An 18,340-nucleotide genomic window follows, 5' to 3' on the forward strand; every position below is an offset into this window, starting at 1 on the left:
ACCACTAAGCGGTATGTGACTGGAATGAACTGCCAGGGATGGATGTTCTTAAGAGTAGCTGTAATGCATTTTGCAGATGACACACACTGCAGGCACCAAGTACCAGATGTGTAGGGAATGAATACTTAGGTCAGTGGATAACAAATTCTAGTAGAATACTTTACTTGAGAAGCTTGATGTCATCGAAAGCAATGTTGAATATGACCTTATTCATGCAAGTGGAGTATTCCATTATACATCTGACGTGCCTTTTAGATAGTGGAATGGTGTCAGGCGAGTCATCCACCTCTGATGACAGCCACAGTATGTACATGGCTAATCCAGGTGAATTGAGTCAGCAGTATGCCAGGATATTTCTGGTAGTGGACTTGTGTTGGAGGTGCTCATTGTCTGGTATTTCTGTTGTGGGAATGTTATCAGTTCATTGCCAGTATGTTCTCTAGGCCTTCTTGCATAACTGCTCACTTGCTGAGCAGTCACAAATAAAGTTAAATGTTGTATAAACAGCAAACATTGCTGCCTCTGACTTCAGATTAGAAATAAGGCAACTAGAGTCATAGAATCAGATTTACACAACATGGAAACCTGAACCTCATGAACCAGGTCCACTTTTCCTGCACCTCAAACTTAAGTTATTATTTGCTCTAATTTCCTGTAAAAATGACTCATTGCAAGTACAAAGGTGGTTAAAATTTTGATTAAAGTGCTACTTTACAACCAATCTAAATAATCAGACCCATCTGAAAGCTGAACTTTGACAGATTCTTACTTTTCATTTAATAGAGTTTCAATGCACTAAAATACTTATTCACAATCTTCTGTATAAGTTACTATCGTCTTAAGCAAAACTTCCAAATACTCATTTAAATACCATGAAACATGTCACAGAGGTCACTTCAAAGTTAGTCAGGATAAGAAACAGAAGTTCTATCCAAGACAGGAACACTTGGTGCTTCATCCAGTACATAGAGAACATTCTCCACAGGTTAACACACCACAGTGCCACCAAAACTCTTAACAGATACATTCCATGAGAAGTTACTTCTAGACGTTAATAATCTGTGCTTACCAGGCATTATAGTGCTGAGAGTTTACACGAATTGCATTTCGAAAACAGGCCAAAGCTTTGTCCAACTCTTCTGTTAATACAAACTCGTGACCGAGCAAAGTGTATGCATAAGCAAAGTTTGGATCTACTTGAATGGCTCTCTGGAAGAACTTGATTGCTATATCATGCTCTCGCTGCAAGCTGAAGCAGTTCCCTGCTGCACACCAAGCCTTTTAAGAGGAGGAAAGAATTCACAGTCGTAATGGCAGTAACTATTCCAGAGGCATAAAATACAAGGACACAAAACCAGCAATCACAAAGATACCAAAGTTTACAAAAATTCAGATCTTCTATTAAAGTGTAAATTACTCAACATCTGAAAATGTTCAATTCAATTTCATTTCATTGTCCAGTACAATTATACATTATACACTCAAGACACCTACTGCATACAACCTAACACAAGATTATTCTCTTCAGGTAGATTTCCTGTATCAAATTTAGAGCAGGCATTGCAATGGTGATGCACTTCATTTGAGCTGTTCTGATCACTGCCCATATACAAAGGGTGTATTAGTTAAATCATAACAGGCCAACAAGTTTCCCACGCCCACCCCAATAAAAAAAGGAAACACGAGGAGGTCAGGGCTAAGGAAGAAGAAAAACAAAACAAAATTGGCAAATTAATGTTAATGTGAAGCAGAAGACCTCAAGACACAAGAGTAGAAATTAGGCCATTTGGCCCATCAACTCCACTCCACTATTCATTCATGGCTGATCCTTTTTCCCCCTCCTCAGTACCACTTCCCGGCCTTCTTCCCGCAACCTTTGATACCATGTCCTATCAAGCTCTGCCTTAAATACAACCAACAACCTGCCCTCCACAGCTGCCTGTAGTTACAAATTCACCACCTTCTGGCAAAGAAATTTCTCCGCATCTGTTTTAAATGGACAACCTCTATCCTAAGGTTGCACCCCCTTGCCCTAGACTCCCCCACCATGAGAAACATCCTTTCCACATCTACTCTATCTAGGCCTTTCAACATTCAAAAGGTTTCAATGAGATTCCCCCCTCATCCTTCTGAATTCCAGCAAATACAGGCCCAAAGCCATCAAACGTTCCTCATATGATAACCCTTTCATTTCCTGAATCATCCTTGTGAACCTCCTCTGAACTCTCTCCAATGCCAGCACATCTTTTCTTAGATGACAAGTCCAAAACTGTTCACATCACATCTCTGCTCTTGTATTCTGGACCTCTTGAAATGAACACTGACATTGCATTTGCCTTCCTCACCACCGACGTGACCTGCCAGTTAACCAATTGGGTGTTCTGCACAAGGGCTTCCAAGTCCCTTTGCACCTCAGATTTTTGGATTTTCTCCCCATTTAGAAAATAATACGTGCATTATTTCTACTACCAAAGTGCATGACCATGCATTTTCTAACATCAGATTTCATTTGCAACTCTTGCCCATTCTCCTAACCTGTCCAAGTTCTTCTGCAGGCTACCCGTTTCCTCAACACTACTTGCCCCTCCACCAACCTTCTTATCATCCGCAAACTTGGCAACAGAGCCATCTATTCCATCATCTAAATCATTTATATACAGCATAAAAAGCAGCGGTCCCAACACCGACCCCTGTGGAACACCACTAGTTACTGGTAGCCGACCAAAGGTGGATCCTTTTATTTCCACTCACTGTTTCCTACCAATCAGTCAATGCTCTAACCACCCCAGTAACTTTCCTGTAATACCATGAGCTAACTTGGTAAGCAGCCTCATGTGTGGCACCTTGTTAAAGACCTTTTGAAAGTACAAATATACAACATCCACCACATCCGCTTTATCTACCCTACTTTTAATCTCCTCAAAGAATACCAACAAGTTCGTCCGGCAAGATTTTCCCCTCAAGGAAACCATGCTGACTTAGTTCTATCATGTCCTGTGTCACCAAGTACTCAATCACCTCATCCTTAACAATTACCTTAAGCAATCACCTCAGGTTCATTGCAGAACACCCAATCCAGTATAGCTGATCCCCTAGAAGGCTCAATGACAAATTGCTCTAAAAAGTTATCTCGTAGGCATTCAACAAGCTCACTCTAGGGATCCATTTCCAAACTGATTTTCCCCAATTGACATGCATGCTGAAATCTCCCATGACCATTATAACATTGCCCTTTTGACATGCCTTTTCTATTTCCTGTTGTAATCTGTGGTCCATATCCTAGCTACTGTTGAGGGGCCTGTATATAACTGCCATTACCCTTGCAGTTTCTAAAATCAACCCATAAGGATTCAACATCTTCCAATCTTATATCACATCTTTCTATTGATTTGATGCTATTCTTTACCAGCAGAGAAAGTAAATGAGAACAGAATGAAATTTGGAAGCTCTAAAAGGATAAAGGGAAGTCAATTGACACAGATGTTACAAATAAACTTTAATCAGGTAGAAAGGAAACAGTGCAAGGTGTCAGAGAACACATCAGTAACTCAAGGATAGCATGCAAGGGACCAAATGTAATTAGACTCTTCCATTCATCTAGAATAACAGATCTACAAATTGGAACAAAGTATGCAGCTTTAATTTAATGTAAATCTTTAGAAAGCTAGGATGGGAAGTGAAGAGGGACAGATTTCCCCAAATCGAGACATAGGAGAAAGGTTTCATTTATGACCACTGGAAATATGTTTACAATGAGACAAAGGACACAAAATCAGCATATAATTAGGAGGATATGGACAGAGGTTAAAGCAGTGGTCCCCAACCACCGGACCTCGGACCGGTACCGGGCCGCGCGGAAATGATATGATTTGGCAATATGAAACGATATGAGTCAGCTGCACCTTTCCTCATTCCCTGTCATGCACTGTTGAACTTGAACACTCCATTCATAGATCCTTAGGAAAACAGAGGTACCAAGTTCAAAACTTGAATGACCGAACAACACCTTCGCAAAGTATTTTTTTTCCACAAAATAAAAATCAAATCCTTTTTTTTTTTTTTTTTTTTTAATTAAGGAGAATGAATTTTGATTACTTCTGTTCAGTTAACATGTTCAAATAAGCATCAGAACAGAGGAATACACAAAAGGAAACCTAAACTTGTTATAACTAGTTGCAATTCGTTAAAATGTACTTAAATTTTTTCTAATTGCTGTTGCTCAAATTAAAATAATCCCTGGTCTGATGCATTTATAGTCCAAGGATGCACTTGGTTTCCATTTCTGTTCTTTTTCCCTAAAAAATGCACCACCACCATTCTTTAACATGAGACACAAGGCCACATGTTCTGACTTGAACTGAAAGCCAATTGAGAGTGTTACGAAAAGCTAAGAAAATGGGAAATTAGATTAGAATCAGAATCAGGTTTATTATCTCTGGCATGTACCATGAAATTTGTAAATTTAGCAGCAGTGGTTCAATGCAATACATAAGATAGAAAAAATAAATCAATTACAATATGTATAATGAATAGATTTTAAAACACGTGCAAAAACAAATAGTATATTTTAAAAAGTGAGGTAGTGTCCAAAGATTCAATGTCCATTTAGGAATTGGATGCCAGAGGGGAAGAAGCTGTTGCTGAATTGCTGAGTGTGTGCCTTCAGGTTTCTGTACCTCCTAATTGATAGTAACAGTGAGTAAAGGGCATGCCCTGGGTGCTGGGGGTCCTTTCTGAGACACAACTCCTTGAAGATGTCCTGGGTACTTTGTAGTCTAGTACCCAAGATGGAGCCGACTAAATTTACAACTTTCTGCAGCTTCTTTTGGTCCTGTGCAGTAGCCTCCTCCAATTAAAAGTTTACTTAAAAGAAAATGGACAAACAAGTATGGCTTCGGAAGTTAAAACACAAGACTGCACAGGACAGGAAAAAGCCCTTCAACCTACAATGTTGGTCAACCTATATTAAATTAAATGCTTAATAAAACCAAATCTTTTCTACCTACACAATGTTCATATCTTTCAATTCTCTGCACATTCATGTGCCTAAGAGACCCTCAAATGCTTCATATTATCATCTCTGGCAGCACTTTCCAGTCACCCACCACACTGTCTGCAAAGTTGCCCTAAATATCAACTTTGATCTCTCCCCTCTCACCTCAAATCAAAGCCTCTACTACATATTTTGACCTAGGGGAAAAGATACCAGCTGTCTACTTGACTATAGTTCTACCCATCATCACCACAAAAAATATGCACCTTCTCTCTATAACACCTGAGACGTCCTCTTCCCACTCCCCCCCCACACCAAAATGGGGCTTCTCTTCCATCACCGATGTTGCCCTTACCTACATCTCCTCCACTTCTTGCGCATCTGCCCTAACCCCAGCCACCCACGATGGTAACAGGGACAGGGATTCCCTTGCCATAATCTACCACCCCATGAACCTCCGTATCCAGCACATTATTCTCCATCATGTTTACCATTTCAAACTGGATGCTCCCAGCCCCTTACTTCTATTTATCACCTCCCAGCTTCTTAGTTCATCCCCCCTGCCCCTCACCTGGTTTCACCCATCACTTGTACTCTTCCCCACACCGCCCCATCTTCTTATTCTGGCTTCTTCCCCCTTCCTCTCCAGCCCTGATGAAGAGTCTTGGCCCAAAACACAAAAGCAATTAGGATGAAGCACAAAAAAAAACACAAATGATTAGGTAGGCTAACGATGACTGCAGGACATTAGGTTTTGATAAAAATGCACCTGAAGTATTGGAATTCTTTACCAGAGTATTCAAGGATGACATCAATATATTGATCATGATATTGGGGTCAAACAGGAATGTAAACTTCAGATGGAGACCAACAATGATCATATTCTACAATCATGCAGGCTTGAAACATTTCTTCTGCTCTGGTGATATACTGTTTTTTATTGATCAACTTTTCCCATGTTAATTCTGAAAAGAACTTCAAAAAGGAAAGCTATGAAGAAATGGTAAAATAACTCACCTCCGGTGTATTTTTATCCATTTCTGTGAGATCCTTGGAAAGAAGGGAGAGTGAGACATCCTTCTGCAGGTGCCACAATGTGGTGGAATAAATCTCCATACCTTCCACTCGATAGCTTTCAATACGCCTCACTTCTGAAAATATCCTCTCTGCCTAGAAGAAATGTTTTTGATACAGAATGGAACCAGTAAGCAAAGAATAGCTTGAATCAAAAGAGAGTGGAAGGTCAGTAGTCAGAAGGCCAAGACTTGAGATGTGATAAGTCCTGTGGAAGTTTGGCTCAGGAGGAGCTGATCTTTGCTATTTGATTGACTATGAGCAGCTCCTACTGGCTAACCAATAACATGGTATGCTCACTGGCTGTTAAATGTAACTGCAACAATGAAATTACACTGTCGCTGTTGAATGTTTGTTAACCCATACCTCACTTCTGTCGAAGCCTCAATTTGCATTTGTTAAATAAAAATTTCAAGCTGTAGGATACTAAGATACAGTGGCATGAAAAAGTTTGGGCACCCTGGTCAAAACTTCTGTTACAGTGAATAGTTAAGTGAGTAGAAGATGAACTCATCTCCAAAAGTCAAAGATGAAACATTCTTTTCAACATTTTAAGCAAGATTAGTGTATTATTTTTGTTTTGTACAATTTTAGAGTGGACAAAAAAGGAAAGCAGCACCATGCAAAAGTTTGGGCACCCCAAGAGATTTGAGCTCTCAGATAACTTTTACCAAGGTCTCAGGCCTTAATTACCTTGTTAGGGCTATGGATTGTTCACAGTCATCATTAGGAAAAGATTTATAAATACCCTGACTCCTCAAACCTTATCCCAACAATCAGCAGCCATGAGCCCCTCTAAGCAGCTGCCCAGCACTCTGAAAATTAAAATAAATGATGCCCACAAAGCAGGAGAAGGCTATAAGAAGATAGCAAAGTGTTTTCAGGTAGCCGTTTCCTCAGTTCGTAATGTAATTAAGAAATGGCAGTTAACAGGAACGGTTGAGATCAAATTGAGGTCTGGAAGACCAAGAAAACTTTCCAGGAGAACTGCTCGTAGGATTGCTAGAAAGGCAAATCAAAACCCCCGTTTGACTGCAAAAGACCTTCAGGAAGATTTAGCAGACTCTGGAGTGGTGGTGCACTGTTCTACTGTGCAGCAACACCTGCACAAATATGACCTCATGGAAGAGTCATCAGAAGAAAACCTTTCCTGCATCCTCACCACAAAATTCAACGTCAAAAGTTTGCAAAGGAACATCTAAACAAGCCTAATGCATTTTCGAAACAAGTCCTGTGGACTGATGAAGTTAAAGTAGAACTTTTTGGCCACAATGAGCAAAGGTATGTTTGGAGAAAAAAGGGTGCAGAACTTCATGAAAAGAACCCCTCTCCAACTGTTAAGCACGGGGGTGGATCGATCATGCTTTGGGCTTGTGTTGCAGCCAGTGGCACGGGGAACATGTCACTAGCAGAGGGAAGAATGAATTCAATTAAATACCAGCAAATTCTGGAAGCAGACAACACACCGTCTGTAAAAAAGCTGAAGATGAAAAAAGGATGGCTGCTACAACAGGATAATGATTCTAAGCACACCTCAAAATCCACAATCGACTACCTCAAGAGGCACAAGCTGAAGGTTTTGTCATGGCCCTCACAATCCCCCGACCGAAACATCATTGAAAATCTGTGGATAGACCTCAAAAAAGCAGTGTATGCAAGACGGCCCAAGAATCTCACAGAACTAGAAGCCTTTTGCAAGGAAGAATGGGCGAAAATCCCCCAAACAAGAATTGAAAGACTCTTAGCTGGCTACAGAAAGTGTTTACAAGCTGTGATACTTGCCAAAGGGGGTGTTACTAAGTACTGACCATGCAGGGTGCCCAAACCTTTGCTTTGGGCCCTTTTCCTTTTTTGTTATTTTGAAACTGTAAAAGATGGAAATTAAAAAAAGTAATCTTGCTTAAAATATTAAAGAAATATGTCACCTTTAACTTTATGCCTTTTGGAAATCAGGTCATCTTTTACTCGCTTAGCTATTCACAGTAACAGAAATTTTGACCGGGGTGCCCAAACTTTTGCATGCCACCATACTTTAAACACATTGAGCTTATTTGGTAGAAAAAGAGGAATTTATTTACCCAAGAACATTACTTGAAGACAGGACAAATCACTACTACTCAAGTCCATGAATTCAATTAGATATTCAGCAGTTAAATTGTAATGAGATGAGGTAAAAATCACAACTGCGCACCAAACCCAAGGATTGTCTTCATCTGTGATCAACAGTTTGCAGAAAGTTTCTCCATATCCAAGCTCAGAAGACAGTTTCCAGATGAATAGTGCAAACATAGGAAGAAATCTTTTCACACAAATACCCATAATACACAGAAGCTCTTAAAGGTTGTATGCAAACTTTTGCACTGGAAATTGTTGGTTACTATTTTACTTGTTGATACTCTTAAACTTCAGCATGAAATGTAATCAATTAATGTAATCAACAATTAAGTGTGTTAAATTCCACTTTGCCAACGTGGTACATTCCATTTTTGTGTGTGTTTTTAAAATTCAGGTTTTTTTTGTTTTTTTTAAAAGCATAGTTGGAAAGTTAGGGACAAGCTGCTTTTTTTTTTGTTTTGGAGAGTTGCAATCTTTCTCAGCAAGGATTTCCATAAAATGAACTAATAGCTTTTAAAGGAACAGCAATACATTGCCAAAGCAAAATTAGTTGGAAGGGATCATACACATGGTTTGGTTCCCATTAATCAATAGACTTCCGTAATAGTAATATGTTACAAATCAATGAAGTCTGTCATATTAGCATGGCAAGTAACTGCAGTATATTTTGTGGATGATGCACAAACCAGTTACAACATCCAATACACCTTGTTAAACATTACTCCCTCTACCATCAAATCTAGTACATGAACACAATGCTAATCAAGTGTTTCAATTTGCACTGTGTGGTGTCAAACCTCCCAAGTCTGGCTGCAGCTGCATTCATCCAAGCAAATGGAAGGCATTCCATCACATTTCCAACATATGCATGAGGGGGAGGGGGAGGGGGACAGAATGTGGTGGACAGAAGGCAGGACCCTCAAAGTACTCAGTCTTTGGCCGACTGTTGCTGCTGCACTAATTTTTTATGGCTAGTACTGATGAGTTTTTAAAACCAATAGCAATTCTGCTAGGATGTCATTAGGATTGGAATCCAAAGGAAAAAAAAATAAACATTAAGTAGCCAGATTCCATTGTTCTCTCATACAGCACTATTAAACTTGTCAGTTATCAGTATATGCCTTGATCATTAATTTTCTGCAATCATAGGAGCATCATAACTTAAGGTGAGATCTTCACTAATTGTATGGTGTTAAATGAAAAAAACTGCTTGCCTTAGAATACCCATAAAGAGCTCCCACAATGATGAGTTGTAGCAAAGGTGACTGACAACTATCACAATTATTCTTGTTGATACTTGGTGTAGAGTTTCCCCCTTGATTCCCATTTGTTCAAGGCTCCTTCAGGCCTCATTCAGAAGCTGCCTTGAATAATCAGCTCTCAGTTTACATCTGAAGTTCAGCCTTTTTGCCCAGGGTTGGGTCAAGGCAGAAACTGAGAAAACATGAAAATGTGGTGCCCACTGTGCCGTGCCAAGAGTTAATCAACATCTTATGGTATAGCATTCCAACTGATAGAATGAGGGATTGTGGGAAGAGTCTTTACATAGTTCAAAGTATTTCTGCATTAGTCATTTGCTCGTTAGAGTACACCAATCTTTAGGTCTTTCAAACATCAAGAGTTGATAAATGACCAGGTAGCTTCTTAGGCCATATCAGCTGGATATTGAAGGAGTTCTACCACCCCTTTCTAAAGTTTCCACAAAAAACTCATGTTCACCTGATGCTTAATAGAACAAGTCCTCCAGCATTGCATGGTGCCATTAAAAAGGTAGTTCACCACAAAACAATCAGTAATGTATTTCTGGGTAAGGGAATAAAAGAGGATAGAAAATACAGGTCTGTTGAAAGCGAGTGGAGTCAAAAAAAATGGGGTGCAGACAGGACAGTGGAGAAGTAGCAATCAAGATAAAGATTCTTGCAAAATCCCCTTCCCCATCTAATTTAGTACAAAGTACCCATTTGATTAAATACTGTATACTGTTCACAGAACTAAATAGAAAGTTGTTCAATCACAAACATGAGAAAATCTACAGATGTGGCCATGCAATACACAAAATGCTGGAGAAACTTAACAGGCCAAGCACCATCTAGGGGAAGAGTATACAGTCAACATTTCGAGATGAGACCCTTCATCAATGTTTCTCACCCTCTGCCTGTCACCTTGGCTGAACAGAGGAGCATCTTTAGTAATAGACTAAGACAACTGCACTGCTCCAAAGCGTGCTGCATGAAGTTACTCTTACCCTCGGCCATTAGGCTCTATAATGAGTTAACCTATAGTCGAGGAAGTGATGACCCCCTCCTGTTAGATTGTTATTAACCTTTGTTTAAGCCCCGTTTACCACACCCTGCTACTACAGACACCCCATGCAATACTACCATCACTTCTTATCTGGACAGTGTGAATGTGCAGCTATTACTGTATAATTTTACAGCAATTCTTGTACTACCATCTTATCAGCATGAACTTGGAAATCTTGCATTTCTTATTTTTAAGGTAACTTTTTTTTAAATTCTTTCTTACTTCTTTTATCTGTGTACTTATAATGCTACTGTGACACTAATTTCCTTTGGGATCAATAAAGTATTATCTATCAGGCCTTGTTCAGTCTTTTGGATGGCTTGGTTGATGCCAGTTTCTTTATTCACAGTAGCTGAGCTTAAATAATCTTTTGTTGAGACCATTTTTCAACAATGAACAATGAGTTGCAAACTCATTTTCGCTGTATTGGTGCATGACAAATTGTACTATGCAATGACAATAAAGATATTCCATTTCATTTTTACTTAGTTCCTTCTTCATTTAACATTTTCAAATCTGATATTTCTTGTTAATACTGGAAAACTCCCTTTTGGTCTGTGGGCAGGCAGCTTTATGCTTTCTCAGCTATCATTCACTTTCCATCAGTAAGTTAGTTCAGCTAGACACTTACCTGCATGTATTCAGCCAGCTCAAAGTGTGCTCTTCCTATTTGACACAGTACCCAACCAGTGTTGTAGTGATGTGAAGGCAACTGACTCAGGATACCAATTGCTTCCTTACAGCTGTAAGAACAAAGTGCCAAATATCCTTTCCCCATCTCACGCAGAAGGTTCATCAGTCCATCTGCCATTGTCAGAATTCAGTAAAAAAAAGTGTAAGTTTTATTAGTTGACTAGAAGTTGCCAGTGACACTGCAGTTTAAAAAAAGACACACATTAGAATATAATTCTTGGGCCAGCTGGTGGTGCAATTTCATCGGCGCCGGACCCAGGAGCGGAGGTTCCCGGGTTCGAAACAAATCAGGTCCGCTCCCGAGTACGCTTTCCATCCGTGCCGGGTTGAGTGTCAAGATCGCAACTCGACCTCGTAAAATAAAGGGAAAAATACTGCGAAAATGTCTGCGTGAGAAGTGGTACGCCACACAGTCTCTCTCTCTCACTCTGCGCCTTGTTAAAAAGCCATGAAAAAAGACATCTTCACGGACGCACGCAGGCGCACACGCCAAAAAAAAAATTATATATATATATATATATATATATATATATATATATATATACACACACACATACACACACACACACACACATACACACACAACTCTTACAACAAAAGTGAAACTTCAGCAAAAACCTGAACGGATTTGATATTGGTGCAGAGAATTTCCAAACAGTGTTCTATTATCCAGTTTAGTTCCACCATGGTCAGCCAGGAGGATAATTTTGTATTACACTGCGTACACTACTGGTAAACACAAGAGATCCTGCAGATGCTGGAAATCCAGAGTATCACACACAAAATTCTGGAGGAACTCAGCAGGTCAGGCAGCATCTATAGAAAAGAATAAAGAGGCAACGTTTTGGGCCGAGACTCTTCATCGGGATGGGTCTTGAATGAAGCATCTCAGCCTGAAACATCTTTTCCATAGCTGTTGCCTGAGCTGCTGAGGTCCTCCAGCATTGAGTGTACTACTGATTACAGATTTCCTAAAATCAGAATAACCTAGCTAAACAGAACAAAATGCTTCAAATGTAAGGACGGTTAGCTTCCAGAGAGATCTGTGCAGCATCACACAATTTCAAAATTTAAATTGAAATTGACTTCAAGTCCTGAATGAATCATTTAGTGAACAAAACTGGAGAGAAGTCAAATGAGCATCATTTCTTAACATGTGCAGCTTATGCAAAATGAAGTGCATCAGCATTGCATGAGCTTTCAATGAACTTTGATAAGAATGAAAAAGTGCTGATAAACAAAAATCCATGTGGCTGAATTTCCAACACAAAACATTAAACAGAAAAAAAAACAATGGAATGAGATTTGGACAATAGAATCAGATGTATTTATAAGAAAATCTTTTATTGTCACTAGTGCTTTGTCAGCATAACCCAAAATAAAAAGGTAGAGTATCAGCCCTCTTATGTCTGCTCTATTACTCACTAATATGGCTGATCTTTTACCTCAGCATCACTTTTCTGTTGTATGACAACATCCCTCAATTTCCTTAATCTCTAAAAAATCTATGTACCTGTATCTTGAGTATACCAGCAATCAAGCCTCCACAGTCATTTGGGGCATTGAATTCCAAAGATTCACTGCTCTCTGGATGAAGAATTTGAATGGTTATTAATTTTTTTAAGACTTCGAGAATCTATATTTTATGGGTAATGGCTTGTTTTAAGCAGTGGCCATTGAATAAACAGTTAACTCTATCCTAATTAATTTTTAAAAAGCTACTACTACTAAGAGATTCCTTTGCTCAGAAACAGTTGTTATGACACTGTTGGATGATTTAGGAAGTGTTGAAAAACCAAGCCAAAATCAATACTGACCCACAAGTGACTTGGAGGAAAAGACTCAAGTCTTTCTCACTTTCTTTCCAGCTCCTGTGGTTCTGTTGGACAATGGCTCTTTCAGGACCTTTCAAGAAGCTGGGATTGTCCGAGGGATTCCCAGTCACTAGTTACACACCTACCTTTGAGCCAGAGGGACACAATTTCTATTTACTTATGCCCATGAGACAGATTTAGGCCACTTAGCTCAGAGTCTGCACTGCCATTTGATCTTGGCTGATTTATTTTTACCTCTCAACCCCATTCTCCTGTCTCCTCCACATAGCCTTTTGTCACCCTTACTGAACAAGAACTTATCAACCTCTGTTTTAAATATACTAAGAGACCTGGGCTCCACCGCTATCTGTGGCAATGAATTCCATGGATTTTGGATAAAGAAATTTCTCTTCATCTCTGTTCTAAAGAGACATCCTTTCATTCTGAGGCTGTGCCCTCATCCTCTGGAAACAGGCCTTAAAGTACTCAGTAGATTTCAAACAGATCACCCCTCACCATTCTAAACTTCAGTAGGTACAGGTTGAGCCCTCAAATGCTCCTCATACAGTATATTAACCCTTTCATCCCCAGGATCATTCTTGTAAACATTCTCTGGACCCTCTCCACTGCCAGCACATCATTCCTTTGATATTAGACCCAAATCTGCTGTCAATACTTCAAGTGCAGCTTGACCAACTCCTTATAAACCTCACAATTGGATTGTTTTGATATTCTAGTCCTCTAAAATGAATGCCAACAATGAATTTACCTCCCTCACTACCAACTCAACTTGCAAGTTAACCTTTAGGGAATCCTGCAACTAGCAGTCCCAAGTTCTTTTGCACCTCTAATTTCTGAATTATTTCCCCATTTAGGAAACAGTACATGCTTTTTACTTTCTACTAAAGTGCATGACTATTCAGTTCCATATGCTGTATTCCATCTGCTACTTCTTTACCCAATCTCCCAACCTGTCAAAGTCCTTCTGAAAATTCCCTGCTTCCTCAACACTACCTGCCCCTCTACCCATCTTTATATCATCCTAAAACTTGGCCACAAAGCCATCAATTCCACCATTCAGATCATTAACATATAACATGAAAAGTAGTGGACCCAATGCTGACCCCTGCAGCACACCACTGGTCACTGGCAGTCAACCAGAAAAGGTCAAGTAAACAACATTCACTGACTCTTCTTTGTCTATCTGTTTGCTTACTGCCAAAAGACATTTATTCAAGATGGAAACGTTATTATGATGTGGAAAGAAGCTAAACAGCTCATTAGATCAAGGCTATTCAAAGCAGAACAACCCCGTTAATCTCATTCACCTCTCCTTATTCCCTTGTAGCCTTTCCAATTCTTTTTGCCAATAACCATCCTCTTGATTTTTTAGCCACTTAATAAATAAGTTATAATAGCTAATTATCTTACAACATGCTCTTGGAACACAAGCACCACCTGGAGGAGAATGTGCACAGAAAGCATTCAAAGTCCCAACAGAACCCAGGTTCCTGGAGCTCCGAGGAAGCAGCACTAACAGCTGCACCGATCTGCCATACTTATGCCACTACATATGCCTGGTACACAGATGACCATGATGCAGTGCAAAATTCTCTCAATTCACTGGCAGACCACCCGCGATGCAGTGTGTTTTAAAATTTGGATAAGGTCAAGATAGAATATTCACTTGCGAGGATTAATTCAAATCTATTTTGAGGTCTTGGTTGCTTTAGATGATATGGACAGTTGACATTGCTCTGTAGATCGGCAAGGTTTGGATGGTAGCATGAATTTTGATCTCAATCACATCACCTCTAACAGTTGTGCCTCCAACTGCCAAAACCCTTCAAGTCCTCCGCCTCTATCCTCTGAGTATTCCCAAAACCTAGTCGTTTGAAGCCTTCAGCCAAAAAAGTATTGACACTACTGGGCAAGGAAAAGGTGGTGTTCAAGTTAACAGACTAAATGATTTCAATCATCACTTGGTGAAAGGTAGCATACATTTGAAATGAAAACCATTTTATTGCACTTACACAAAATAAAACACTAGAGTCACTACATTCCTATGACATAGGAGGCCATTTGACCCATCATATGTACGCCAGTTTTTAAATGTACCCATTCTCTCACATTCTCAGAATCTCCTACTACCAACCAACACCAGGAGGTATTCATTACCAGCAATGCAATGAATCTGTAAAAATAAACTGAACCAATCTATTGTAATGTATCAGATGCAAGCTTACCTGCAGCTGCTTTTTGTATATTAAAAGCCTGCATTTGAGGTGTGACTGAGGAGATTTTGCCTTCAGGGATCACCGAGTCAAGCTTACTGATTTCCAAGCTGTCGTTGAGGTTTGGCTGTGTTATACCTCCTTTACTGGTTTTGTTTTTTGGCTTTCTGTTGGGAATTTTAGTTGGAAACTTCATCTTCAGCTTTTTACTATTCTCCTGTTTTAAAACAAATACATATCTGAGTGTGCATGTAGGTACTTGAAACCCACACATGAATGAACACAGCTCTAACTGGAAGTGCAAGGTGATGAAAGCTGAAAATGACGAGGAAAAGGTAGCCTGTATACAAACTCCAGGGTAGGGAGGGGGCGGGGAAGCAGTGTAATGTGGTGAGAGGCAGATCTCATGATAAAGATAGAAACAGGGCAGCAGTAAGAAATATATCTTAACTTTGGGAAGAAAGCAGAATCAGTTTGGAGATGGGTGGAATACAAAATGAGAAAGAATTGAAAACACTACTGGGAATATATTATGGACCCCCTATGATTAGCAATATTGTTTGAGAGAACAAGCATTTGCAACATAAAGGTGACACAATAAGTATGGGAGACCTGAACTTTCACATCAACAGGGCACAAATTAGTAAAGGTGGGAGCAAAATGAGTATCAAGTCCAATCTGTTGAGAGTCCAACTGGAATACAGTACAGAATATTTTACATTCATAATAATGGGGAGAGACATTTCAGGAAGGAGCAAGTTACCAAAGGGGATCATATCAAAATGCTTTGTTAGTGTGTGGAGTGATAGATTTGAAAACATTTCACAATTTGTGCAGATGACAAAGTTTCACAAAAGTTAGAGCTGCTGCAGTTTTTTCTGACTACAGATGCTATCTGTTGCAGACTGTCCATTCTCCTGTTAACCAGGTACTCTACCTTTGTTCATATCCTCTACCTTTGTTCATATCTCAAACATATGCTGGTATATTTGCAGATGTAAATGGCAGGAGAATTGGTTGGTGTGGGTTGGGATTGATGGGCATGAGAACAAGAATATTAAACAAGGGATAGGCCTCATGGAAATGCTCTGCAGAGCTTTTATAAACCATGGGTTGAATGACCTGTCCGAAAATATAGTACGAATAAGGAACGTCATGGCAAAAGAGATCCAACCAAATATTTAAAAACAATAAATTGCAGATACTGCAAATCAAATAAGAACACAAAATGCAAGAGATATTCCACAGATCAGGCAGCACTTATGGAAAGAAAAACAGATTTTTTTCAACTCTTGGATCCTTCATCAGAACTGAACTGCAGTGTTGATTGTTTACCTGTGGAAAACAAGCACCATAGCAGGATTTTGGCAATACCATGCCTGTGGTGAATAGTAGAGAGATATCTCAAGAGTGACCACAACTCTGTTTAGCTCCCTGTTTGAGTATGCCAAAATTAGAGTCCCAAAAGATTGGCAACATTTATTACTTTCTAGATATGAGAAATGAGATTGCAACTGAGATTGAAATTCCATACCCACCACTTTTTACTTTGGGCCTTGGGCTTTCTGTTAGACTTCAGCCTTCATCTACCTGGAGTAAAGTTTCCAATTCAAAAACACTCTGTATTTGTGAGTAATTTGATCTTGGATCTTCATTTTCATGAAATAGTCCTGTTGTTTTTTGGTGGGAAATCCACGAGTTACTTCAGAAAATTCTGGATGCCTTGCACAGAAACTCCTCTTCATTGGGGATAGTCAGGAAATTTGTAATGTGTTGTGTGAAGTAAGTCTTTGCAAGATCCCCCGATTAACATTACAGTGTTAATTCTCTTGTCCCAATAGTGCAGGTTGCCAACAGATGCCCAATACTTTTTTTCCCCCAATCTTGCTTCCTACATTAATGTGTATCACCTCTGAAAAGCTTACTGCTGGAGTGAAGCTCATCTACAGAACAAGAGGAGAAACAACATCGCCTCTAATCCAGAACAAGATTCACCCCATTGCTGTTGTCAAACTGCAAAATGCAGATAACAACAGCACACGTGCAAAATTCAGAGGCTGAACTCCAATGTCTTTGGAGCAGAGTCAAAATAAATTTGGCACAAAAAGGAAAACACCTAGTTCATTTGTATATATATATAGCTCTCTACCAAAGCCTGCAGCTCACCCACTAACTCATAGCAAATGTTTCCTCACCATATACAGTACTGTGCAAAAGTCTTAGGTATATATATTGTATAACTAGGATGCCCGAGATTTTTGCACAGTACAAGTGTCCCCCGCTTTTCGAATGTTCGCTTTACGAAACCTCACTGTTACGAAAGACCAACATTAGTACCGTTTTCACTTTCAGAAGGTCTTTTCACTGTTACGAAGAAAGGCAGCACGCGCCCCGAGCAGCCACTCCCTCCCCCAGATTCAAAACTGCACCCTCGCTGGCATTGCTTAAACACGTGCCTGTGAGCAACCGTTTGCAAAATGAGTTCTAAGGTATCAGAAAAGCCTGAAAGAGCTCGTAAGGGTGTTACACTTAGCATAAAACTAGACATAATTAAGCGTTTCGATTGAGGTGAATGAAGTAAGGACAAAGTGAGTTTGGTTTGTGGAAGCTGACGAACATGATGTTGAAGAGGTTTTGGCATCGCATGACCAAGAACTGATAGATGAAAAGCTGATGCAATTGGAAGAAGAAAGGATAACAATCGAAACTGAATGCAGTAGCGAACTGGAGCAACTGCGTGAGATTTTCGCTGCAATGATAAAGTACGACTTTAATTTTGAAAGGGTATGTAGGTTTAGGGGATACTTGCAAGATGGTTTGAGTCCTTACAAAGAACTGAATGATACAAAAATGCGCGAGGCTCAGCAGTCAAGCAAGCCTTCCACATCAGCAGACGACGAACCTCGACCTCAAGGCAGGCAGAGATGGAAGAAGATGAGCTGCCTGCTCTAATGGAAACAGACGACGAGATGACACCCCACTGTCCCACCACCCCAACCCCCGGACAGATACCGATTCGCGGAGAATGCAGATCAGAGACGACGCAATCGGAGATCGGCACTGATCTGGGCCGACAATTACAGGCCAGGCAGCACCTAATTAATTAGCATGTT

The 18,340-nt window shown here is 39.9% G+C and overlaps 1 protein-coding gene across 4 annotated transcripts in view; it reads right to left on the bottom strand.

Annotated features, from left to right (window-relative positions):
* The window catches only part of cdc27 (cell division cycle 27), a 121,919-nt gene that overhangs the window by 45,571 nt on the left and 58,008 nt on the right, over positions 1-18,340 (bottom strand). For all 4 annotated transcript variants that reach the window (XM_072249281.1, XM_072249284.1, XM_072249282.1 and 1 more), the window contains exons 11-14: positions 15,240-15,444; positions 11,118-11,290; positions 6,011-6,163; positions 1,070-1,278 (exon numbers count right to left, since the gene is read on the bottom strand). In XM_072249281.1, coding sequence (XP_072105382.1) covers positions 1,070-1,278; positions 6,011-6,163; positions 11,118-11,290; positions 15,240-15,444 — 740 coding nt within the window. The remainder of the gene's footprint in view (positions 1-1,069; positions 1,279-6,010; positions 6,164-11,117; positions 11,291-15,239; positions 15,445-18,340) is intronic.

The sequence above is a fragment of the Mobula birostris genome, chromosome X (assembly GCF_030028105.1).
Source record: "Mobula birostris isolate sMobBir1 chromosome X, sMobBir1.hap1, whole genome shotgun sequence".
In the NCBI taxonomy this organism is placed as follows: domain Eukaryota; kingdom Metazoa; phylum Chordata; class Chondrichthyes; order Myliobatiformes; family Myliobatidae; genus Mobula; species Mobula birostris.